The following is a 25,922-nucleotide window of genomic DNA, read 5'->3' on the forward strand; positions in this document are numbered from 1 at the left end:
GACTTACTTTTGAATGCTAATACACCCTTGTATTTTTTTGTTTATCTCACTTGGTATTGATGTATATATTTTATATATGACTGTATTCATATATTTTTATCAGAATACATATATCTGTTTATGAAATAGATGGTGTAAAAATTTATTTTAAAGATCTTATTCAACTGGATTTACACTGGTTTCATAAAATAAACAGAAAAGCATTTAAAAAACTGAAACAAAACCCATGCCTTAAAGGAATGCTGCAGTGGAGGTGATCCAGAGGCTCCAGCAGGTGAGTGGGCAGGCAGCTGGTAAAGTGGAGGCTGGGAAACCAGTAATGGGGTGCTTCTAAGACACAACATCAAGGCTTTAATTTCTGGAGGCCACTTTCAATAACAAAGCTAATGCTTTCCGATGTCAGAGCACTAGCCAAGAGTGAAAGGAACGTTTAAGCATGGAAATGATTGTGATCCATTTATCAGAGGTGAAGCCCTACATGGGCCCATAATCTTCCTTTCTATTGCAGGAATAGACGGTTCTTGGTGGACGTGTTTGCTGGTGGGCAATATTTTAAAGCATTGACTTGCAATTACATTAAACCATATTTACATTTGTTTACATACACATACACTAAGCTATACATACACACACATATACGCACACACACACAATCATACTCTTGGGTTTAAAATGGATTCCTAACTGCAGCCTGAGAAATAGAATGGGTTATTCAATGGAGTGCAAGGAAGTGTCTGCTACTCAAATTACTCTTATGCGCCCAGTACAAAGCATCCTGAAGACAGCCTCCAGAGAACCTTTGTAAAATTCATTCCTTTAAGAATACAGTCCAAGGACTTAATAATCTGGAATCCAAAAGCTCCAGGTTATATAAATTGTTCCAGAGGTTGTCTACAAAATTATAGGTATGCTTTTCAGACTTTTGTGAAGACTTTCACCAAATTCTCAAAGCTTTGTCATCCAGTAAAACTTCAGAATGATAAATTAATTCAGCACCTATCACCAGACATCTAAAATGTCACATATATTTTAGAGCGAAAGAATTAAACACCCATTACCACTTGAATATTGCTATTAGAAGTAGAATAATATTCACAGCTATATGTGTTAAAGGTTTAATTACACCTAGTCTCCTTCAAAAAAGCATTGTTATATAAAAAATGAATACATAGTCTAGTAATTATCAGGTGTGGCTACTTTCATTTGCTTTTTAAACTTCACAAACAGTTCACTGAAAACTGTCACCTACAAACTTACAGTTTTACTTCTGGGTTATCTGAAGGTTTACCCAGGAAAAAACATATCCTTTTACAAGTTCATGCTTCTCTTACTTTTATATGTTTTCTAAATGTTAAAAATTACAGATGGTAATGTTTCATAAAATTCATCAGCTATTACTTTAAAACTGTGGGGTGAATCACAAACTGAACCTGAGTGAAGTCCTGCAGACCATGATCACTAGCAGTAGTGGTCAGATTTACCGTCAGAGCTTTGCTAAAACTTTACATCAGCTCTTCATTTAATCCTCACAAAAGCTGTCTGATGAGGACACAATGATTCCACTTTAAACAGGAAAGAAACGAAGACAGAGAAACTCAGTAACTCAGTCAGGAACCCAGATCCCATAACTTGGAAGTTTTTCCTGACTCCAAATTCTGACCAGTTTTAAAGTAGCATTGGCCACCCTACTCAATATAAAGTAAACAGTAAGTGTACACAGGGAGCTATACTCAGTATCTTGAAATAACCTATAAAGGGAAGGAATCTGACCAAGAATCTGTCTTATTCACTTTGCTGCACACCTGAAACTGATACATTTAAATCAACTACATTCAATTAAAGAATTCAGATAAATAGATAAATAAAAGAGAGTCCTTCCAGCCCCCCACCTCTATTGCAATTACTGGTCCACTTCCGATTCTCAGCACCCAAAAGAACACTGGGTCTTGTGGCCCCCAGTTTCTTCCTCATTTTTAGTCTTTTTATCCACATCAGGAAATACCTTCTTCCTGAAACCGATTTTCAACTTTGTCCCCTTTTTTCTCAAAATGCCTGTCTCATGTACAAAATAACAAGCTAGAGCAAAACCAAACATTCTGAGAAGGCGCCAAGTTTACTGGTCTATTTCATTGACCTGATTACATTGTATCTCATCAGAATCTTACGCCAGAGCAGCAAAACGTATTTTTACAAAACAAAAACTGAAACAACTTGATTGCAATACCACTTTCCATCTATCTGTTTTTCAGGACACTGGCCTCTTACATGAACTCTTTTTACTTTCAGGATTCCTACATAAGGCCCAGTGTCAATGTGTAGCACTTGGATCCTAACATTTTGCAGCATCCCCAGCGGCTTAGCCACTAAGCTGCAGCCCCCAGGGTGGCCGGAGCCCTGGCCACCAGCTCTGGCTCTCCTCATCTTTCTTTGCCTCTGTGGGCAGTGACTTGTTGCATTCTGTAACCATGCCTCAAAAAGGCAGCAAGCATGACCCTAAGCAGCCCCCAAAACAGGACCAGCTTTTAAAATAATTTTAACAGACTTTCTGTTAGCCTAACTTTGTACTCAAAAGCCTCATATTAAAAAAAAATTAAGAGAGAGAGAGAGATAAATATCTGGTTAAAACTCTAGGAACTTGGATGCGCACCCCTGCCAATTCCTGACCTGTCAGAGAGATTCCAGCATCCGTTCCATTGGTCTCGGCACCACTGCCTGAAAATTGTGTTGAATATCTACGAGTTATTATAGATCTACATACAGTTTTCCCTGATTGATCCAGTCAGTTCTGCAACTTTTCATTTTAAATACAACCAAACAAAACTACATCATTTATCCAACATGCATCTTCATTCCAGGTAAAACTAAGCCTGAAAAATGTATACACATTAAATTAAACTTTGGGGGAAATGTTAGAAATGAAAAGTGATAGTTTTTATTAAAAATGCTCTAAAGGTACAGAGCAAAATCAATAGACATTCAAGTGGTCTCAGACCTCCCAGTTGGCAGTGAAATACTGTCAATCTAACAGTAGCTCAGACTCAGCCAGAGGACCTCTGAGCCTGGCTGTGACAGCCACTCGGGTCTCGTGAGTCAGCATCACATTATGCTGAGAATCTTGGTCAAACCCAAATCCTCTGCCTGCTGCTTCCTTGCTCCTCCCCTCCAGAATCATTAACGTCACTGTCTCACTTCTGAATTCCTTCCTGCCCATTCTGACCTGATTTCTCGTTCTACAAGAAATTCTGCAAGGAAAACAAAACCCAGAAACAACTTCTTCCAATGACCTGCTTGTGGTCAAATCCTATCTCGATTATCTTTGTCCCGCATTTCCCTGTGGAAGCTTCCTTTATGGCTGCTGAGGCAATGGTCCTCAGTGGTCCTCAGGGGTTACTCAGCTTCCTATTCTCCTTTCTCCTCCCCCACCCTCAGCGTTTGGCTCTGAGCACCCCTGGCCCCCAATTTGGGTCCTCAGGCCTTTTCTTTTTTCAGCCAATCTACGTATTTTCCCAGGTCATCTAATCCCAACCCATCACTTTCATCATATATGGTGATTGCATCTTTTATATGTGTATATATATGCAGGAGATGCAGGTTCGACTCCTGCGTTGGGAAGATCCCCTGGAGAAGGAAATGGCAGCCCACTCCAGTATTCTTGCCTGAAAAATTCCACAGACAGAGGAGCTTGGCAGGCTACAGTCCATGGGATTGCAGACTGACTGAGTGCACACGTGCACACACACACACACACACACACACCCCTACGTACATGTTGGTGATTCTCAAACTTTGCTTCCTGGCTCCCTCTTGAGCTGCGGACCTGTATACTCACTGGACGTTTCCACTGGGCTATCTCAGCAGTCAGGCCGTATTCCATGTGAAGTTGAAGTCACCATCATCCCTCTCCCCAGATGGCTGTACCAGATGGTCTTTCCAAGTTCAGTAAATAACACCACTCATCATCCAGAGACTCAGGCCTGGAAACTGGAGGTTTGGCTGGACACCTGTCCATGGACTGACAGCCATCACTATCTTCCACCAAAGACATGTCATCTCTGAATCCCAGTTTGGAACAGTGTGTGCCAAGCATGAGTGCTCAAGCCACATTCCCTGCCCTCCCCTCCCACCCCATTAAACTCAACTAATATTCAGGGCTTTTCTGCACGTGGAAATAGGAACAAGTAGAGTGTCTTGTTTCACGTTCTTCAGGGGCTCCCTGCTCAAGTCAGAACACAATCCCTAAATTCCCGCTGAGACTCTCAGCTGTGGAGCCCCGGCCTTACCACCACACCCTTCAGAAGCACCCTGGGCTCCAAGAGAATCCAGCCACTTGTCACTCTCAAAGGATGCCTGGCCTTCACAGGTTCTCAACTAATTTTTCCTTGAACAACCTGCCCTGATGGGTCACCGAAGGCCAGCTCTTCCTCAAGGAAGCCCAGCCCCTGCGTCCTTCAGGAAAGCCTCTCCAGCTTCCTGTAAGATGCGATGCAAACCTCCGGGAACCCGTCACATTAGAATTATTATTCAGCCGGTGCACCTGAGAATCAAGACATTTTTCATCTGCAGCCGCTCCAACTAGCTCATACCTAATGACTTAACGATAGCTTGCCGAGGAGATGAAAAGGTTTGGGGTGATTCATAAAGGGTGCTTTCTTAATTTCTCTTTGAAAAAGGTTATGGTAAAATGCCAGTGCCACTAGGGGGCACAGAATTATAACAGAATTTTCCCTGGGCACTCCCTCAAATGAGAGGTTTGTCTTCTGTATCAATCTCTTCACACGGTTTCTAAATGTATATATCTTAGAAAGAGCAAATAGCTGCATTCAAATTACTTCCAGGAAGAACATTTAAGTAATTGGCTGCCATACTAACATAACAGGAAGAAAATAGAAATCTGGTACAGCCAAGTATGATAAATAGGAGTTTGTGAATAAAACAGAAGGTAGTGTTAGGAAAAAGATAAAAATGTAAGTATAATTCCAAGATACTGTTACTTCATGATTTGGGACTGTTAAGGTAGTGTTAGGAAAAAGATAAAAATGTAAGCATAATTCCAAGATACTGTTACTTCATGATTTGGGACTGTTTTAAAATATTCAATACAGAAGAAAAATTTCTATACACAAGCTTTTATTTCTTCAGGAAAAGTGAAGAGCGGTATTGAGGCTAATTCTGTGTTTAGAGTAAAACCCCAAGTCCTGCTATGAAACAACTACTAGACACTTTCCAACACTTCCTTTTTTAAAGGAAAAGCAGGCAAATACATTAATGTGATAATAGGCTAAACCTTTTTATTGCAAAAGTTAATACAGCCTAGTTATTTAAAATCTGGTTTTGGTTTTTGTTTCTGTGGCTTTTTTTTTTCATGAAATAACCATAAGTTTGAGTTCAGACTCAATTTGTCATTAGTTTTGAAAAAGTATTAACTTTCTCACAACCTCACTTTCTTCCTTATAAACCTGTAGTGCTCATTTGTGAGGCTACGGTCAGAATCAAATGAAATAATTCTTGTTAATCACAGTGCCTCGTGTGCTGTAAACACATATGAAATATCTGCTATTATTTTGCTTTGACAGTGGTAACTGGCATACTATTTTAGTAATTCCTAGGAAAACAAATTTTGATAGTTGCTGGGATGAACATGGTGAGGCTTTTTGAGCGCTTCTCCTATTCTGTCTGCTCCCCCACCAGCCTCTCTTCACACCCCTGTCCACTCACACCTGCACTGTTTCTGCATCCCTAGGCAGAGGCTGATCTGAAGGGACCATGCCTCACCCACTGAGGGCAGGCTAGGATGAGTCCCTGCTATGTGGGAAACTTCATGTCATCTGGCAGGTTCTTATGATCTCTGACGTTGCCCCAGGTTTTCTGATTTCTGTCCCTTGGTAAAATATATGGAGAATCTCAGCATCACATCTCTAAGAATCCTCCATAGAGTAAAAATGAAACTGTGGTCCACAATGCTGACATATTTGAAATAATCAGAGTTACCAAATCAATGGTTATAAGATACCTGAGAAACACAACTATAGTTGTTGTGCTTGTAGGTTTGGTTCTGATCTGACAGGAGGAAATAAAAGCTAAGGGAAAGGGTGGCCTGGCTTAAAGGCATTCTACTCAGGCATTAGGGGACTTTGGCTCTTCCTCCAAGGCAAACAGCTGAGCCTTGGGCAAGCAGCCAACAATAGTTTTCCATTTCTTCATCAGCAAATGTCCCTTTTGCTCTAAGGTTTGAGGATTCTGTTTATTACCACTACTCTGGTTGACCTGGCATTTCACAGTGGATCAAAAAGCATGCACATCACACAAAAAAGTAGCACTTCCATCCGCTGTGAGTTGATCAGAACTATGACCACGACTCGATTGGAAGTGTGTAGAGGTGATAGGACCTAAACAGACAGGGGGCTGGGGAGGTCTGGAGGAGACGGGAGAGTCATGTGGTCACGGATATTCTGTAAAACCAGCTCACAACTAGTTATTCTGCCGTGAAAGTCTTTCCCGAGCACCTCTAGCTCTTGTATAGAATGTTCCATATTACTAGAGTGCCCTTCAGATGAAAAATATAATGGCATAGAAAACACACTGAAGTAAAATATTTCTAGTAGCTATTTTCAGCGAAAACCATCTCCAAGTAGACTTCAGAGAATAAAACCTTCCATGGGCATACATTTCAAGCAGATATCTCACAATGGTTGAAAGCACACTCACCTGCAAAGGATGGGGAGTGAAATCAGCGCATATGGTCTACATTAGAAATAAACACTTGGTTTGGAAGACGTCTGTCTTTTACCGTTCTACCTCTTTATAAGGCTCTAATGTAATATTACAGGTGGAATATACACGGCTATGTCATTTCACTCTTTGTCTACCCTCTCCTCTGATATTAGGTTTTAATATTTCAACCAAAAGAATGAAAGGCAGTTTCCTAGCAACATCTGTGTTCAAAGGCACAGCGGCAGAAAAAAGCATGATCACAGCACTCTGTTTTTCCAACAGTTAATTCCTGCCTTTTGAGAGAAGTTAGCTGGTAGTGAAGAAGCCAGGAACACACGAGGAAGCCAGTAAGAGAGGTGTGCAGCCTCACGTGGCCTTTCCTTCCCAGCACGCTCAGGCGGGGTGTCAGAGTTTGTGGCTGAACCTCTCTTTCCAAAGGGAGCCTGAAGAGACACTGAAATACAGCCAGGAGCGCTTCAGGGTGCCTGCATGCTCAGTCGCTCAGTCAGCCTTGTCGGACTCTTTGCCACCCTATGCGATGCAACCCGGGGCTCCTCTGTCCATGGGAGTCTCCAGGCAAGAATGCTGGAGTGGGTTGCCATGCCCTCCTCGGGGTCTCCTCCAGACCCAGGGACTGAACCCCAGTCTCTTAAGTCTTCTGCATTGGCAGGCAGCCCAATGCAGAACCCATAGCCATCTGGGTAACCTGCGTTTCAGTATATGTTCTATTTAAGATGTGGAAGGGAACCGAAACCCAGAGGCGAGGCTGCTGGGTTCCTGATAACCCTCCTACCAATCACCTGTGAATGCTTGGGCCGGTCCCCTCTGGGGTGTCTCTAACTTCTAGAGAACCAGAGAACCGATCTCAAAGGCCCTTTCCAGCTCTAAACCTCTGCTGATCACCACCTTTGATGCTACTTTAAAGTGTCATGCATTTGCTTAATCCACACTACGGTTTTCCACCTTGCCACACACTCAGGAAAGCGTCCATGAGAAGTCAGGCAACTGGCTCTTTCCCTGGAAATTTGTCCCGCCTTCCCAAACCTTCCAGCCAGCACGCTGGGCCCAGCAGTGCCAGTGAGACAAGGGATCTGACCTTCGCAGTGGGATGGGGTAAAGTGTGCAAGAAGGAAAACTGCTCATTCAAGGCGAAATGCTTCTCATTTTCCTGCCTGCAGAAAAGTCAAGATTTTCACGTTGAAAGCGCGCACACGAATCCTTCTAAGCCTCTAGATCTTTCACCCTGAAAGCCCTGCGCGGAAACTCCGGGGGGAGTCTAAATATAGCGACGCCAACTCCCCAGCGCTCCGCCTGGTCCTCGCTCGGTCCTAGGACTGGAGCGCTCGCTCCGCGGCGCTCTCTCCCCTGGCCTGAACTTTGGGGGCACTAGGCCGCCCCCTTGCCCCTCCACGTGCGCGCGCGCGCGCGGGGGGGGGTGGAAGTGAATTAGTGGGCAGTCACGTGGCGGCGCCGCCAACTGCACCGAGCGCCTCCGCTAAGCGTCCGCGGCCGCCGGGCTGGGAGGGGGCGCGGGGTCGCGCCGGCGGCCGGGAGCCGGCGAGGGAGCTGCGCTGACATCGCAGCGATGACAGGAAGAAGGAAGGGGCCAGCGGGGCCATGCGGCCACTGCCCGAGGCAGACCGGAGCCGCCACTGGTGTGCTCACACGGAGGAGCTGGCCGAGCATCTCCAGAGCCGGGGGCAGCTGACACGGGACTCACGCCTCGGCTTTCGACTTCTGGAAGCAAAAAGGCACTGGGACTCACTCTCTCGGAACCATCTGTTCTGGCTTTGCGGTGGAACCCCAGTTCTTCCTTCAGTTTAACTAGTGATCATTTCCTTCCTATTTGAGGGGGAGGGGAGGGGTTCCACTCTTTGGGAAGAAGTTCCCAAGCCCAGCTTCCTCCCAGCGTCTCTGGCACAGCGGCTCACGCTTTTTAACGCCGTCTCGCTAAAGGCCAGAGGCTCGCCGGCCTCCCTCCTCCCCCGGGGGAAGGGGGCTTGGGGGCGGCCCGCTCTTGTGTTGGAGGCGGCGGGAGAAGCCTCTCACTGCCTAAGTGGAAGCAGAGGCGGGTGGGGAGAGGACCCAGCGAAATTGGGGTCCTGGACTCTCCATCCTCCAGGATTTCCCTCCCGCCCCCAGACTCTGGGGCTGCCGCCGCCACCACCGAGAGACTTCGCCTATTTATGACTTTCTCTGACTTCAATGCAAATTTCCTGACGGAGGGACCCGGTCTGTCCTCCCCTGCTTCGCGCCGCTGTAAGGCACAGCCCAGCGCCAGTCGTTCACCGCGGAGAAGCGGAGTTTTGACGCACCCCACCCCACCCCACCCCCGGGCTGGCAAGGATGTCCAGCTCTTCTGTCTGATGCTGGGATGGAAAGTCACAGCCCGCAAGCCGGAGGAGTTTGCGGCGGTGAGGTGCCCAGCGCCCGTCTCGCTGGCTCGGCGGTCGCGTCCCGCGGGGCTGCACCCTGAACGCGGGGATCCGAGCGCCCCCGCCCGGAGCCTGGGCCGGCGCGCTTGGGGACTGGCTGGTACCTGGAGGGCAGGACTGGGCCGTCCCGGCGCACACCCCTCGCGGAGGGACGACGGGACCAGACCACGCGGCGGTGCAGCGGCGGGAGGAAAGGGCGCCCGCCTCTCCTTTTCCTCCTCTGGGTACGAGGCGGGCGCACCTTCCAATAGCTCCAAAGCCCCGGGGAGAAAACGCCGAACTCCCGTCCCTGAAAGGGGTTTCGGTGCCGCAGGTACCCTCCGGCGTGGGGAGCCTGGAACACGGCGCGCGCGCGCGGGAGCTTCATCTCCAGCCCCGGGGGGAGCTTCGCCAGGAGGGAGTGTCCGCCGCGGGGACCGAGGGGCCGGAGAAGCCCTCTTGGAGTGACGCCCCCACGACACGTCCCGATTTCCCCTAAGGAGCTGAAGGCTACAGGACACCTGGACTCCTCGCCTCCTCCGCGCGCCCTCTCCGCCCCCTGGAGCGCAGCTCGCGGGCTGCCGGGCGCCCCGTCGGCGGCAGCTCCCTCCTCGAAAGCTGCCGAAGCGCATGAGGCCACGGCCCCCTCCGCCGGGGCCCCCCTCGCGGTGCCCGCGGTGATGCCATGCCCCGCCAGCACGCGGGCGGCGAGGAGGGCGGCGCCGCCGGGCTCTGGGTGAGGAGCGGCGCGCCGGCGGCGGCGGCGGGCGGGGGGCGCACGGGCGGCGGCATGAAGGATGTGGAGTCGGGCCGGGCCAGGGCGCTGCTGAACTCGGCAGCCGCCGGGGGCGACGGGCTGCTGCTTCTGGGCACCCGCGCGGCGGCGCTGGGTGGCGGCGGCCTGCGGGAGAGCCGGCGGGGCAAGCAGGGCGCCCGGATGAGCCTGCTCGGGAAGCCGCTCTCCTACACCAGCGGCCAGAGCTGCCGGCGCAACGTCAAGTACCGGCGGCTGCAGAACTACCTGTACAACGTGCTGGAGAGGCCCCGCGGCTGGGCGTTCGTCTACCACGCGTTCGTGTGAGTACCCGCGTCCCCCTCCTCGCGCTCCCCGCACCGCGGCGGCCGGGGGTACCCTCCTGCGCGGTCCCCTGGGACGCCCGGCGCCCACGCCCTGGCCGGCCGTGCGGGTATACACGCACACACACATACACACGAGCCCACACCCTCGCGCGCGCGCACGTGGTAGGTTTTATTTCTTTGCACGTGTTTAGGGTCTCCTGGCGCCTGCCACCTCCCTGAGCCCCACCCCTCCCGCCCCTGCAGACGGAGCCTTCCCCGTGGGGCACCAATGAGCTGCCCGGCCGCTCAGGGCGCTCGGGGGCCGACCCGGGCAGGCGCGGGACTTGGGCTGCGCGGATAATTGGGAGCGATGAGGTCCTGAGATGCGTCCGTTCCAACCGAGGGGGGCGCCCGGGAGCTGAGAAAGGCGCATGAGACCGTGCGCCCGCGTGGAGCTTGAGAGAGTGTTGGAGAGGTTAGGAGGTGATGGCGGGGTAGACGCGGCTCAGAGAGGCGAGGCGCAGGCCTGGGTCTTGGTCCGGGGCGGAGCTGGGGAGGCCGATGCGCGGTAGGGACCGCAGCGAGGTTGCCAGCGCGCCGTAAACACGCCTCGCAGCCACCTCAGCCGCAGCTAACTCAGCCGCAGCTAACGGAAAATCTGTCAGTGCAAGCAATCTTTTCTGTCGTAGAGGTGGCAGAGGTCTGGAGGAGGCGAGCAGGCGAGGTGATGTTCGCTTAGGCGCTGAGGCCGAGGCCGGCGTGGAGTCCGGCGCTGGGGCGCAGCGGCGCAGGCAGAGGTGCCGGGCACATAGCCCGCCGGGGACTGGGATCAGGCAGTGGGTGAAGTTGGCACTGGTGGTTTGGGGCCAGAGCGTGTGCGTGTTAAGTAAGCTTCACCATCTAGCAGAGAATGCTTAATGAGAAAATGATTGGAAGCAAATGTTTATTTTTCCCTGAGGCATTAAAACCTTTCAGTGGCTTTCAAGTTTACTACTGTTTTTCCCACAACGTCCATTCATTCAGTCTCCTGTTAGAATTACGTTTATGTGGACATTTTACGGTAGTTTTTATGCCGTTACACCCTCATCTTTTCTTTTCTGCTTCTTTTTTCTCCTCTCTTTGTAGTTCCCCCTTTCTGCTTCTTTTTGTCAAAATGGAATATTAAGATCTCAGTCGTAGGAGGCCAGTAGAGAAAGTTGCAGGCACTCCCTGATAGGTTCCTTGTTTCCTAGTTTAAACAAAAAAAAGGTTTGGAAGACATGAATTAGGTGTTTTTTAGAAATGAGGCATGTCATCGAAACACAGCTCTCACCTGGGATGGAGGATTGGCATCAAGTCCAGAAACACTTTTGAAATAACATGGAGGAAGGGGCTGGTTTTGTAAATAGGTGAGCCTGGAATTTTACCACGTAGTAGTCAGGAAATTGGTGGAGTCTCCAATCTGTGGGGCGCTGGTGTCTGGAAAATTTTACAGTCCCAGATTGATGTGAACATGTAGCATTAGGCAGAATATTCCAGCCAACTTTCCATCTTACAACGTACACAAGGAGAAAGTTGTGTAATATCATTATTACATCAAAAGTATAATGTTTGCAAGATTCACATTTCCTTAAATGTGGTGACTGTAGTAAATGCTAGACCTGGAGAAGCATTACTGATACTTTACATGTTCATCCGCTCTGAGTTGATACATAATTAATCCTATTACCTGATGAGCCTGATAAATTATTTTGACCTGTCAGAATCCACTAAAAGATTTAGCAATATGATCTGTGCTCAGTTTGGCAACAGAGTATATAATGTATGGAAAATGATTTTTTTTACAAGAGTTTGCTCAGAATATTCATAACTCTGATTTTACAATATGATGGTACTTAGTGGCCTTGAATTTTTGGTCGCTTATGTATTGCATATTCAGAAAGGGCTAGAGACAACCTTGGTTAGTGCTCCGGCTTTGTATTTGCTACGCTAAGTGTTGCCCTTGAACATGAATGAGGACTTCTTGCAATGCAACATTTTCTTTTCAATATGTTAGGATGTAACAGGTTTTTCTGGCCTTACAGAATCTTAAATTTTTGACAAATGATCGTTCAAGAGGTTCAAGGTTGAATAATCCTCTACTCACCAGTCTTTATCAGTCAGCCAGTGTCTTTAGTGGTAGAAACAAAGCAAGTTATGTACTTAGCAATACCACATGCTCTTGTGAAGTTTCAAATGACTTATTTTTAGATTCTGAAACTAAGGATTGAGCTGAAACTAAGGGCAGGAGGTGGTGGACTCAAGTTGAACACAGAGATTGAATCATCTTCTGGGAGGTGGTGCCTAACTACAGCTGGCCTAGGAGGACAGGCCATCCTTGGCAGTCGCTGCTCATGATTTAAGCAAGCTTTAGAATAGCTGGGCTTTATACATTAGATTAATCAAGGAAAGTTACTTTGAACTATAAGTCTAACAAGACCATTAATAATAAAAGAAATTGTAAGAAAACAATTTCTAAACAGTGTAGGTAACTAATTCCTTGCCAGCCTGGGAATCCCCAAATCTTACTTTAATAACAGTTTTTGTAGCACATTATGGTTCTTGCCAAGAACAAGTGTACTGTGATGAATGAGGTGTATACTTCAGGGATGGATTTACTCTGTTGATCTGTGTTTTCATTGCCAAGAAGCCAGGAAAAGTATGTTTAAAGTTATGTTTCGGGTAAAGAGACATTTATGTTAAATATGCAAAATCCATGATTGTAATGGTATTTTAATGGTATAAAGCATAGTTTCAAGTGTGTGTGTGTGTATATATATATATATATATATATATATATATATATATATATATATATATATCTCCGCAGCCCACTGATGAGATGGCTGGCAAGAGCAAGAGATGACCTGCTATAAAGACTTTCTTCCAGTCTTTATGAATCGCTGGAGATTAGGAAAGTCTCTTCTTTTGTGGTGATTTAGGATTTACCAGGCAGCCATGTCTCCTTGTTTCCTGTTTTCAGCTGCCCTTTAGTTTAATAGAAAGTGAAAGAAAGTGAAGTCACTCAGTCGTGTCTGACTCTTTGTGACCCCGTGAACTGTGTAGTCCCTGGAATCCTCCAGGCCAGAATACTGGAATGGGTACCCTTTCCCTTCTCCAGGGGATCTTCCCAACCCAGGGATCAAAGCCAGGTCTCTGAATTGCATTGCATTGCAGGCAAATTCTTTCCCAGCTAAACCACAAGGGAAGCCCAAGAATACGGGGTGTGGGTCGCCTATCCCTTCTCTAGCGGATCTTCCTGACCCAGAAATCGAACTGGGGTCTCCTGCATTGCAGACGGATTCTTTACCAACTGAGCTGTCAGGGAAGCGAAATGCATGATTGGCTCCATATATAAATTTGTGGTGTATCTTTGCCTGGCTTAATGCATGGATCAGAATGCATAGATATTTTATTTCTAAGCTGGGACCTAGAAGCCATTCTTGATGTCTTCACTTTTCTCAAGCTTGCTCCTGCTGGTCACCCATACGATCAGTAAAATCTGTGTGTTCACTTTATAAGTATCTTTTTTTTTTTTTTTCGGATCCATTCCCTTCTCTCCTTTGCTACTGCTACTCTCCTTGTCTGTTTCTCTGTACATCTCCATCAGATTCTTTGTAATATTCTCTGATTTGTGTTATAAGCCTTCCAGTTCTTTGCTCTGACACCAGAGTATTTTTTCTAAAATGCACATCTTATCACATTATCTCCTTGCCTGTAGTCTTTCCAAGATCCTTCTCCGTCTATTCATCCATTTATTTATCAGTCCATCTGCAAATATTTCAATCTCCATTTTGTGCTAATTCCCAGATTAATAAGGTGGGGGCCTCCATTCTTAACAAGGGAAAAGATTCCAGCAGGGGGTGAGTGCAAGCCTGTAAACATCAGTGAAATGCTGTTCTAGGAGCAAGTACAGAGTCTCATAGGAAAGGAGGGGGAAGTGGAGCCCTGGGTGGAAAGTTCAGCACAGGCTCCAGAGAAGAAGTGAAGCCCAAGCTGAGTTTTGGCAAATGACTAGTAAATTTTCAGGTGTGAAAGCAAGAGTGGGAGGGAAGTGTAGCGAGCCACCTTGATGGAGGGAAAAGCATAGGTAAAGGTGTGGAATTGGAATCATGTCAGTAGTTCCGGGTACTGGGGGGTATTTATAGGATGAGAACAACCTCAGGAAAAGAGGGCAGAGCAATAGCACACGTCCCTGACCTCGGGTGACTTCCGATGCCAGCCATGGAATCTAGTCTTTGTCCTGTAAGAACAACTGGTCCCTGAATGCTGATAATCAGAGGGATGATGTCATCAGATAAGAATTTCGGAAAGATGTGGCTTCCATTGGTTCAGTCAGGGTACTGAAAAGTACCAAGTAGAACCAATGTGCCTGGTGAGAAGTTTTCAGCAACTGGCCAGGTTTCCCGCTCATCCTCCTGTTCTTTTATCCGTAAGTTCATGGATGTCTGTTGAACATGATTCAACGATGTCTGTTGAACATGATTCAATGATGTCTGTTGAACCGTGGGGACAAGAAGGAGGGATTTAATTAGAAAACAGTTAACTAGGCAGAACTGGGAGCATTTTCATCACTCCAAATGAAAAGGATGACTCTGTGCTGGGTGACTGGGGGAGCAGAAGTACCATTCACTAAGATACAGGACAAAGGATGAGAGAACACGTTCAGGGAACATGATGAGTTCAGACTTGCACAGGGAACATGATGAGTGAGTTTGAGATGTTTGTTAGTCATTCAGGGGGAGACTGCAAGGGATAAATACGTGAGAGTAAATCTAGTACACCCAGTTTCTTTCCATTGAGTCCTAACCAGCAGCTAGCACCTGTCATTTTTTGTCATGAAGAGAGCAAAGATAAGTAAAATATATTTGAAGGAAGGACTGCTTTTTCAAATCTGGAGCAGAATCTTGATGTCTAGAGCAGATATTTAGATTTGGAAGCTGCCAGCAGTTTTGTGCTGGTGGAAGCAATAGAGAGGAGGAGTGAGTTAGCCCAGGGATGCAGAGTGGGAGCACCTCCAGCCAGCAGTGAAGGACAGGTTAAGAGCTCCCAGAAGACCTGGGGAAATGTAAGAGCGGCCTCAGTGCCAGGGGATAAGCCAAGAGACTATCTCTTCATCGAAGCAACGGAAGGGAGACGTGTACAGGAAGGAGCCATGGTTGGTGTTTCTGCTGCTGCAGAAATGACTAGAAGACATGTGCTAGGATTTCATTGGCTAGTGATGAAGGCGGTCAGTGATGGCCTTTGCTGAAGCAGCCTCACTGAGATGGTGTCACATACAGGATTTAAGTGGGTTGGGGACGGCTGGGCACTGGGAAGATGGGGACAGGAGTGTAAGTTAACTCCAGACTCATTGGATTGGCTCATAAGAGCCCTCCTGACGTGGTCTGTGCCCCCTTTCGTGTCTCATCTCTAACGCACCCCCCAGAGCCCCAGCCTTGCTGAGTGCCCATCTTGTGTCTTCTGCTAGACAGTGTTTGCTCACACTGTTCCTTGGGGTTTTCCCTACTCCTTACTCTCTGGCTCCCCAACTCCCGCAGCTTCTTCGAAACACAATTCAGAGGTCACCTCTCCTGGGCACGTGTCCCCGATGCCGGGATAATGTAGGTGCTTCTTGTCTCAGGTTCCACGGTCCTGGGATGTTGTTACTGTGGTTCTTGCCCTGCCACGTGGTCATCGTTAGCTACTTGGTCTGTCTCTCCTGTGAGAGGGTGAGCTTCCCCTGCAGAAAACCTCCTACAGATCTCTGAGTCCTAAGCACCTAGCAAGCTGCCCTGTATCTAGTAGACCCTCCATTAACACTTGCTTTCAGTTCAGTTCACTTGATCAGTTGTGTCCAACTTTTTGCGACCCCAGGGACTGCAGCCTGCCAGGCCTCCCTGTCCATCACCAACTCCCAGAGTTTATTCAGACCCGTGTCCATCGAGTCGGTGAGGCCATCCAACCATCTCATCCTCTGTCGTCCCCTTCTCCTCCCACCTTCAATCTTTCCCAGCATCAGGGTCTTTTCAAATGAGTCAGCTCTTCGTATCAGGTGGCCAAAGGATTGGAGTTTCAGCTTCAACATCAGTCCTTCCAGTGAACACCCAGGGCTGATCTCCTTTAAGATGGACTGGTTGGACCTCCTTGCAGTCCCAGGGATTCTCAAGAGTCTTCTCCAACACCACAGTTCAAAAGCTTGCTTTATGAGTAAGTAAATCATTTTCCTTGGAAACTTTCCATAGAGGAGTTGCAGAGGGAAGCAGAGCTGAAGGAATTACCAGGTGTTTGTGATTTTCTTGCTGCTGTTCATGGAGTTGCAAAGAGTCAGAAGTGACTGAGCAACTGAACTGAGGATACTGAAGATTCATTTCGAGGAGAAAGGTATGGGTCCAGAAGTAGAAAATCTTTGCTTTGCTTCCACCTTTCCCACTAATTCTTTCTGCGACTTGGAATGAGTGACTTCACCTTCCTGGGTCTCCAAATCCCATCTGTGAAACAGTCACAGCAGTGTTTGGGATGCAGCCACAGTAGTGGAGGTGGTGAGGGTCTGAAGTCTTATCCGAAGGGGAAGGAGTATTTGTGATGAGCGACTTGATATTTTCTCTTTTCTTACATTTGAATTCTGATTTTAATACTGAAAGCAGCAAACACCTTCTGTTGTTGTTGTTAATACAGCTTTAAACTAATAGTTTAAAATAGGACAAGGTTTTATTATCCCATACCATACTCAGTAATTCGGGTTTCCCAGGTGGCGCTCATGGTGAACCCACCTGCCAAGACAGGAGACCTAAGAGACGTGGGTTCTATCCCTGGTTTGGGAAGATCCCTTGGAAGAAGGCATAGCAACCCACTCCAGCATTCTTGCCTGGAGAATCCCATGGACACAGGAGCCTGGTGGATTACAGTCCAGGAGGAAAATCACAAAGAGTTGGACATGGCTGAAACAATTGAGCACACATACTTAGCAATGTAGTGTCTTTGAGATCAAGATCAGCCCAACTCCCCACACCACTGTTTTCAGATTTTCCACGTGATCTTTTCACAATTTCCCTTCCTCAGCTGTGAGCTACAGGGCTACCTCCTAATTATTCATATTAACTCCTAACTCCTGGTGAGGTCTGTGGGCCACATAGCTGCCAAGGGGGTCTTTCTGAGGAATTAAACAGACGACGCCCCTCCCTGGTTGGAGGAGGAAGGGTCTGTTTGTTGTCCATCTCTGCCGAGTTTCTTAAGGGCGGAGTCTCTCTCTGTCTGCTTCTCTGCTGTGTCACCCACGCATAGACCTGTGTCTGCCACATAGAAGATGCTTCATGCTTGCAGACTGAAGCCCTTACTGACACCCCGCACCCCTCTCAGATACATGGATGGCTTCCTGGAGGAAGATGGAATTTGACTCTCTCGGCCACTCCCTGTGTCAGGACTCAAACAGACCTGATGAGTGACTTTATTATTTACATACGTATTCTGTTCAGAGTTAAGCCTCTGTCTGCGGAAATTGATGTTTACATTTTATTTTTGCTCCTGAATTCTTTAAAAAAAAAACACTGATTTCTCTTAAATACAGTAAGGCCTTGTACAAGTTACTCTGCTTTATGCCCTGCTAATCTAGTAACATTTCAATAAAATATATGTATAATAAAATACACGTGTTTAATAAAACAAAATGCTCAAATCAATCTGTTTTTGGAAATTGAAACAGTGCTGTAGTATTCGAGGATCCCATTACAAATAGAAATGTTGAAAGTGTTAAAATCTTAGTCTTGGGAACTTTATGGTCTGAGAGAAATGAAATGTAAGAGAAGAATATTTCAAACTGGCATGAAGTCTCGATGCAGAAACCACTACAAGCAAGGAAGGTAGCCAGCCGCCTTTTAATAATTGCTTGCGAAGAACAGGTGCCAGTGGTTTTAATTTTTAATTGCAAATGGCTATTTTGGCAGATGCGCGCTCAGCAGAGCGAGTTTTCACCCAGCCGATCCCTGTGAAACTGCGTGAAGCGCAATTGCTGGGTGGCCACAGCTTCCAGTTTTGTTTACCGATGGGTAGATGTTTTTGTTGTAATTTTCTTTTCCTTCAACCATTTCATAGATACTATTTGAAGTGTTATTTGGTTTCAACGTAGAAGACAGATTGGCCACGCAACTGCATTTTTCATAATTTTTAAAATTGCTTGATAGCTCTCAGAGTTTTAGGTGGTCCTTTTGATCCTTTGTGATCAGTTTCCTAAATGCTACTGAAGTCATCTGTTTATAAACTGAAAAATGTTTTGCACTTTTTCCATTTTAAATTTTTATCTATATCTGCACACATGTATTCCATATACACTCTATTCTAGCAGAGAACTTGTTCGTGCAAATATTTACATTTACCTTATTTTTGCTCCTCGATAAGTAAATAATGCATTTGAATAAGATGCAATCGAAATAAAAAGATCATCCGGAGTTTATATCATACTTTGAAAGATATTAACTGCAGATAAAGAAAACACTTTTTACACACTTAGTCATCATGTCCGTTGCTTCCATTTATAGTGCCTGGGTGGTAACTTGAGAAACTCTCTTCCTTCTTCGCTCTGTGGCAGGATGATCTTTTATAATCATGCTGTTGCTCAGTCGTATCTGACTGTGACCCCATGGACTGCAGCACGCCAGGCTTCCCTGTCCTTCACTGTCTCCCTGAGCTTGCTCAAACTCATGTCCATTGAGTCAGTGATGCCATCCATCCATCTCATCCTCCGTTGCCCATTTCTCCTCCTGCCTTCAATCTTTCCCAGCATCAGGGTCTTTTCCAGTGAGTCGGCTCTTTGAATCTGGTGGCCAAAGTATTGGAGCTTCAGCTACAACATCATGGACTATCATGTCATAATTTCTCTTTTTTGTTTAAACAGTGAATTGTGATGAACAGCTGACAGTCATTGTGTGTACCACTGAATGTGCTCGATGCTGGTCAAAAAGGGGCGTGATGCAGGCCTTGACCGCAAGGAAGTGCACTGGGGAACAGACCAGGATGCTGTCACAGGGAGAGATGGTGGCCTGACCACAGTCAGCCACCGAGTTACTGCAGGAAGAGCTCAGAACCAGGCGGGCTGGCTGAGAGCCTGCGTTCTTACCTGCTGGATCCTGATCGTGGGCGGTGTTGTGGGCCCAGGGCCCCTCATTTCACATAGATGGTGTAATATGAAAACTTTGGGGTCTGGTATTCTGCTGCTGCTAAGTCGCTTCAGTCGAGTCCGACTCTGTGCGACCCCATAGATGGCAGCCCACCAGGCTCCCCCGTCCCTGGGATTCTCCAGGCAAGAACACTGGAGTGGGTTGCCATTTCCTTCTCCAATGCATGAAAGTGAAAAGTGAAAGTGAAGTCACTCAGTCATGTCCGAGTCTTAGCAACCCCATGGACTGCAGCCTACCAGGCTCCTCCGTCCCTGGGATTTTCCAGGCAAGAGTACTGGAGTGGAGTGCCATTGCCTTCTCCAGGGTCTGGTATAGCTCTTAGCAATATATCATATGCAAAATAATTATTTTCATGTTAGTAACATTTGTTTCTCTGTCTTCAAATTCTAACCAGCCCAAGTTTTAATTTTTCCATAAAGTTTTTCTTGATAGCTCTGGCTTATTTCCTTCCTTTTATTTACCTCCCATAGCTTTTATTATTTGGACCATGTATTTTACTCCTTAATTACATTCTTGCATTGCTTTCTAATTGGATTGTTTAATGCTTCACAAATAATTTGTGTCTAAAGAAACCAAAGTACCTTTTTTTTGTGTGTGTGTGTCTCCTATGGCATCAAGCCCAGATTTTTATCCTTTGTTTTTAATCAAAATTTACCTAGTTTATTGCTACCAGGAGGACTGTTTGAATGTTATAACTCTTTATTTTTCAAAGAGAAATTTCCTTAAGTTCTACTAGTTTTAATTGTAAAGCCACTTATATTAAGAACCCAGATTGTTATAATAACTTCTTAATAGCATTTCCTATAAACATCATATTTCAAACTTATACCCTCATTGCAGAATAACTAAAATTCATGTAAAATAGCAGCAGTTGCTTGTTTACATTTCATAATGGTTGAAGGTAGAACTATTGGCTACAAACCGATTTTACAGAATGTTCTTTCTTTGAACTAATAGAATACTTGTGTTTTCTTCACACTAATATAAATGCCTTACATTGAGACTCCAGGCTACCCTCTCCCCTCCTTCATTCACAGAGGGGAAACCCCTGATGTTGCTTCTTTTCTTTCCTTCATTTGTCGCATCATCTTTCTCCAAGTTAAACTGCTCCTAGTTTTTTTTTTTTCCCCTCCTCTCTTGGCATCCATATTTCTGGAATGAGGTTTTTCCTCATTTCTTTTTACCACATTGTATAATTTGATTTCTTTTCCTTTTAAAGCTGTCTGCTCTTAATCAGGAGATGCGCTGGCCTTACAATTGCTTACAGGCTGCATGAGCTGGCCGGGCGGCCTCATGTACTCACAGCCCTGCAGCAATTAACTGACGCCTCTAGAAAGATGTGAGGCTTAGAGGGCTTTCTTCTTCCTGGGTTTTAGTTAGGCTCAGGTTTCTGAAGACATCAAGACATCAGACAGTGAAGCCTTAAAATTGCTCTAAGGCTTTCTGATATCTACCTGTTATTTCTGAAATCTGGGAGTAATCAGAGATGCAGTGAATCATTTTTTAAAAAACTATGCTTTCCATTTTGGAAGTTCACTACTGTATATAACTGATAAGCTAGAAATTATTTTTTATTTCTGATGGAATTATTGTAGAAAAAGGCACCTTAAAAAGTCTAAATATGTTTAGAGTTAATATGTAACATAGAGTTAAATAGCGATTAACTTAAAATATTCATCACATGTACATTAATAGATGAATGGATAAAGAAAATGTGAGATATATATATATATATTATATATATATAAAATGGAATATTGCTCAGCCATAAAAAAAGAATGAAATCTTGCCATTTGCAGTAACAGGGTTGGACGTTAAGGGCATTATGCTGAGTAAAATGAGTCAGAGAAAGACAAATACCACATGATCTCACTTAAATGTGGAGTCTAAAAAACAAAACAAATGAACAAACAAAATGGAAATAGGTTTATATAGACAGAGCAAACTGGTGGTTGTCAGAAGCGCAGGGAGCGGGGAGTTGGGTGCAATAGATGAAGTGGATGAGAGGTACAGACTTTCAGTTATAGAATAAATAAGTCATGGGATGTAATGTACAGCATGAAGAATATATGTCTATAACATTATAATAATTTTATCTGGTGATGGTCTGTGACTAGACTTAGTGGTCGTTTCATAATGTACTTGATTGTCAAATCGCTACACCATGCACCTGAAATTAACATAATTTGGATGTCCACTATACTTCCATAAAAAAAAAAATTATCACACAGACTGTTTACAGTCGTTAGCACTTTCCTTTCTCAGTGAGCCAAGAAATAGATCTATAATTTGGCAACAGAGAGCTGCAGTTTTCCTCTTTAATTGGAGATTAAAGTGTGCACTCAAGATGCAAGTTGTCAGAGGATTGCATATGACATAGAAAACCACCTGTACTTTCTCCTGGTTGGGAATTTTTCCGAAGCACGGGCTTTGTGAAAGCTACTCCTACAGTCTTTATGGAATGGATGCCAAGTTTAGGGTTCCCTCTTCTCTAAACTGAGTGAATCCGGGACTGCGTGGGATTGAGAATTTGGATTCTTCTCCCATGATTTTCAGTCATTGGATACCTTTCTCAGCTTTCCCATTTGTATTAGAGCATTAGTGGATGGATGTTTGTTCAGTAATGTGACCTCCGGCTTTGTGTAAGGACCTGAACTACACAGCAACTACGGAGACTGAGAAGAAATAAGACGCAGCTTATTCTGTCAAGGAATCCTTACTTCAGAAGGATATGAGTTTCCTGAGCTGCAAAAGCACCTCTCTGAGTTGACAGGATAAAAGCAAAGGTTGGCCTCTTTCCAGTAGCATTTAGCTACTGCTCCCGTTAAAGGGATTTTCAGGGTAAAGTCCAGTCACCGTAGAGAAGTCCAGTCACCGTAGAGAACTGCTGTCATCCGCCTCTCCTGACCCCTTGGGAATCTTTGAAGCTGGGTGTCCAGCGGCTGTGCAGGTGGGCATTCTGTCAGCGCATCCCACACAGAGGCCAGACCCAGGAGTTCCCACTGATCATAGTAATTTCCAAAGAGCAGTAATTAAACTAGTTAAACTGAATGTTCTGGTTAATAAAACATTCTGAGTATGTTCAATTTGCTCCCAAGTATGTTTAAAAATAGAAAAGAAACCAATGCTGCTTCATAATACTTTGGGGATGTTCCTTTTTCTCCTCAAAATGACTTACAGAAAGTAATGCAAACCAAAATTGTTGTTGTTGTTATTTTTTAAGTCAAATAAAAAGGCCCATTTATCTTCAGTATGTATTCTAAATTTCTACTCTTGTTAGCTTTCTTTATTCTAGTACATGGAGGGAAGATATTATGCCCTGCCTTCCATGAGGCCTATGATTAATTCATTCTTTCATTCATTTACTCAGTATGCAAGTGCCCAAGAATGTGTGTTCAGGGCTGTCTCTAAGGTACACTTAATTATTTTAGATGTATTTCTGAGCTAGATTTACAGTGAGCTGACAGAATTACCCAATGACATTATACTAATTTTAAAGGTACCATGTCAGATGATTAGATCTGTAGTTCTGTTCTGCTCCATCAAATGGAAAAGGAAGTTGGATGTCAATACAAATGACTTTAGGGGAACACATTTATCACCTTCAAAATAAGATCTTGAACCCAAGGGGCATCTACTCAACTCCTGTGGTTGACATGGTCCTTGACACCTGGCCGAAAGGACAATCACTGTATTTAGGGGCAAAATTATTTCTGAGCTTGAAAATTCAAATTGGCATCCAAGTTTTTCCCATAGAAGAAAAGCAGATAAATCCTTTCGGTTCAGATCCACCAAAGAATAAACCCAAACAGATGGCTGAGAGTCAGCACAAAGGAACCAGCTTGTGCTAAGTTGCTTGTGTCTGACTTTGTGTGACCCTATGGACAGTAGCCCACAGGCTCCTCTGTCCATGGGATTCTCCAGGCAAGAATACTGGAGTGGATTGCCATGCCCTCCTGCAGGGGATCTTCCCGACCCAAGGATCAAACCTGTGTCTCATATGTCTCTTGTGTTGGCAGGCAGGTTCTTTACCACTAGCGCCACCTGAGATGGCCTGCAGGCCTTCCAGAGGTAGCACCAGGAGGCACACAAGGAGAGGAAAAAGGATGAAAATCACATTTGTGCCAATAGTGTTGACTTCTGCACAGTCATCCAGGTCACCAGTTTGGTGGAGCCACACTTCAGTGACCCCTTCCTTCCTTCACCCGGTGGAAGGGATTTTAGTCATTCCACTGAAAGCGGAAGTTATCTTTAGCGGGGAAGATTCCCTTACATGAATCCAGAACTTTTGCTCCCAGTGTTGGACGTGATGAGTTACTTTACAAATGACTGTTCCCAAACTAGTCAGGTCATGCCATGGAGTGTTGTTTTCCAGAGCTCATGGGTATGAAGTTTTATTCCAGGCTTCAGGGCAGGAAGTGATAATAAAAAATAAGTTTATAGATGGCACCAAAAGAGGTAGCCTAGACAACCTCCTCGAACAGTCAAGAAGCTATCACATTTTGCCGGAGAAAACAGAACACTCCTCTAATTCGGGGGTAAATACCGTAGTTCACAATTGTCATTAGTGAGAGAACATTCTTTTTTTCCTCCAAAAACTGTTAAAGGCAATTACCTGAATTTTTTTTTTTTTTTTTTTTTGGTTTGTTCTTGATCCAAAGTCCCTTTCCACAGTGCAGCCTTAATATAAATTTCCAAAGCACGTGATGATACATTTGAGAGACCTATTCACAATAAAACTATTGTGCGTTTTTTATACTTGCTTGCAGAGCCCCATGTGAAGTTGGTGATTCCTTGAGACTTAGGACCTGGGGGTTGGGAGATGCAGAGAGAGACATGGCTTCATGAGGACCTGACCTGGGGCATCAGTGCTGAGAATGTGAAGGAGGGAAGCACAGCAGAGAGTTCAAGGGGAGAAGCAGAGTTCTTAGCCCTGAATCCATGTTTGGTCAACAAAAGAGATGAAAGAATCCAAGTTTTCAAGGTTTCAAGCAGATGCGACTGTGACTCAAAGATGCCGGGTTGTGTTTTAGGGAGAGATGGGACGCAAGGGTGAGCATGTAACCCGGTTGACCCTGTTGAACCTGTTTGAACTTTGGGAGAGAGAGGAGGAGGGTCACTAGTTACTGATGTAGGGTTATGGTGATGAGATGCTAAAGTGGTTAGGGAAGAATGTACGGAGAGAAGTTTAGGGAATACTAGTGTTTAGGGAGAAGAGAGGGGAAAGAGGGGGCGGGTCTGCATGAGAGAGAAGAGAAATAAAAGGGCAGTCCACTCTGCACCGAGTCTCAGGGAAGGACTGCAGTGGGCCCAGAGTATTGCAGGGAGAAAATGGAGCTGTGAACGTCGAGGTGCATGTGGCTTTTTCAACTGGTGATTTCATTTCCTCCAGGTGTACACCCAGGACTGGAACTGCTGGATCATACGGTCACTCTGTTTTTAGTTTTTGAGGGAGCTTCCACACTATACTCCAAAGTGGTTTTTCCAGTTTACATTTCCACCAACAGCGTAGCATCCCTTTTCTCCAGCATCGTCTCTAATAGTTATCATTTTGATTCTTTTTCTGATGATAGCCATTCTGACTGGTGTGAGGTGATATCTCATGGTGCCTTCAATTTGGCATTTCTCGAATGATTAGTGATGTTGAGTGTGTATTCTCGTGTATGTTGGCCTCCTGTATGTCTTCTTCGGGAAAATGTGTATTTGTGTCTTCTTTCTGTTTTTTTAATCAGGCTGTTTGTTTTTAGATATTGGAATTACACACTTTGGATATGAATCCCTTATGAGACACATCATTTGCAAATATTTTCTGCTGTTGGTTAGGTTGTCTTTTTGCTTGGTTGATGGTGTCCTTTGGTGTGGAAAATCTTTTAAGTTTAATTAGGTCTAATTTGGATTGGTTTTTTGCTTTGTTTTCTTTGCTAAGGAGACAGATCCCCCCAAAATACTTCTAAGACTTATGTCAGAGAGTGTTCTGCCTGTCTTTTCTTCTAGGAGTTTTATTGTTTCCTGTCTTACATTTAGGTATTTCATCCATTTTGAGCAACCTACATGTTCAAATGAATGGATAAAGAAGATGTCACACCCACACCCACACCCACACAGAATGCAATGCTACTCAGTCATAAAGAGATGAATGAAATTTTGCCATTTGCAACAACATGGATGGATATGGAGGGTATCCAAGAAAGTTTTCACTTATATGTGGAATCTAAAATATTTAAAAATTGACTGAAGTTAACAAAACAGAAAATACCAGTGGGGAGAGGGCTGGAGGAGGGCAAGAGAGGTGTGGGGGATTAAAAGGTACAAAGTACTATGTATAAAATTAAGAAGGTTCAAAGATGTACAGCTTGTAGAATATAGCCAATATTTCATAATAATTTTAAACTGAGTGTAATCTATAAAAATATTGAATCACTATGTTGTACACCTAAAAGTAATATAATACTGCCCATCAAATATACCTAAATAAAATACAAAATGCCATTGAAAAAGTTTTTAAGTCAACTTCTTAAAAAAAAAAGGAGTAGCAATGAAGATGCAAATGTAAGAAGAGGCAGTGATG

General features: G+C 45.2%; 1 protein-coding gene across 2 annotated transcripts in view; it reads left to right on the forward strand.

Moving 5' to 3' along the window:
- Positions 1 to 9,789: 9,789 nt before the first annotated feature.
- Positions 9,790 to 25,922, forward strand: part of KCNQ5 (potassium voltage-gated channel subfamily Q member 5) — a 592,302-nt gene continuing 576,169 nt past the window's right edge. For both annotated transcript variants that reach the window (XM_065911591.1, XM_065911592.1), the window contains exon 1: positions 9,790 to 10,202. In XM_065911591.1, the coding sequence (XP_065767663.1) occupies positions 9,811 to 10,202 (392 nt within the window). In that variant the 5' untranslated portion in view covers positions 9,790 to 9,810. The remainder of the gene's footprint in view (positions 10,203 to 25,922) is intronic.

The sequence above is a fragment of the Muntiacus reevesi genome, chromosome 19 (genome assembly GCF_963930625.1).
Source record: "Muntiacus reevesi chromosome 19, mMunRee1.1, whole genome shotgun sequence".
Classification (NCBI taxonomy): domain Eukaryota; kingdom Metazoa; phylum Chordata; class Mammalia; order Artiodactyla; family Cervidae; genus Muntiacus; species Muntiacus reevesi.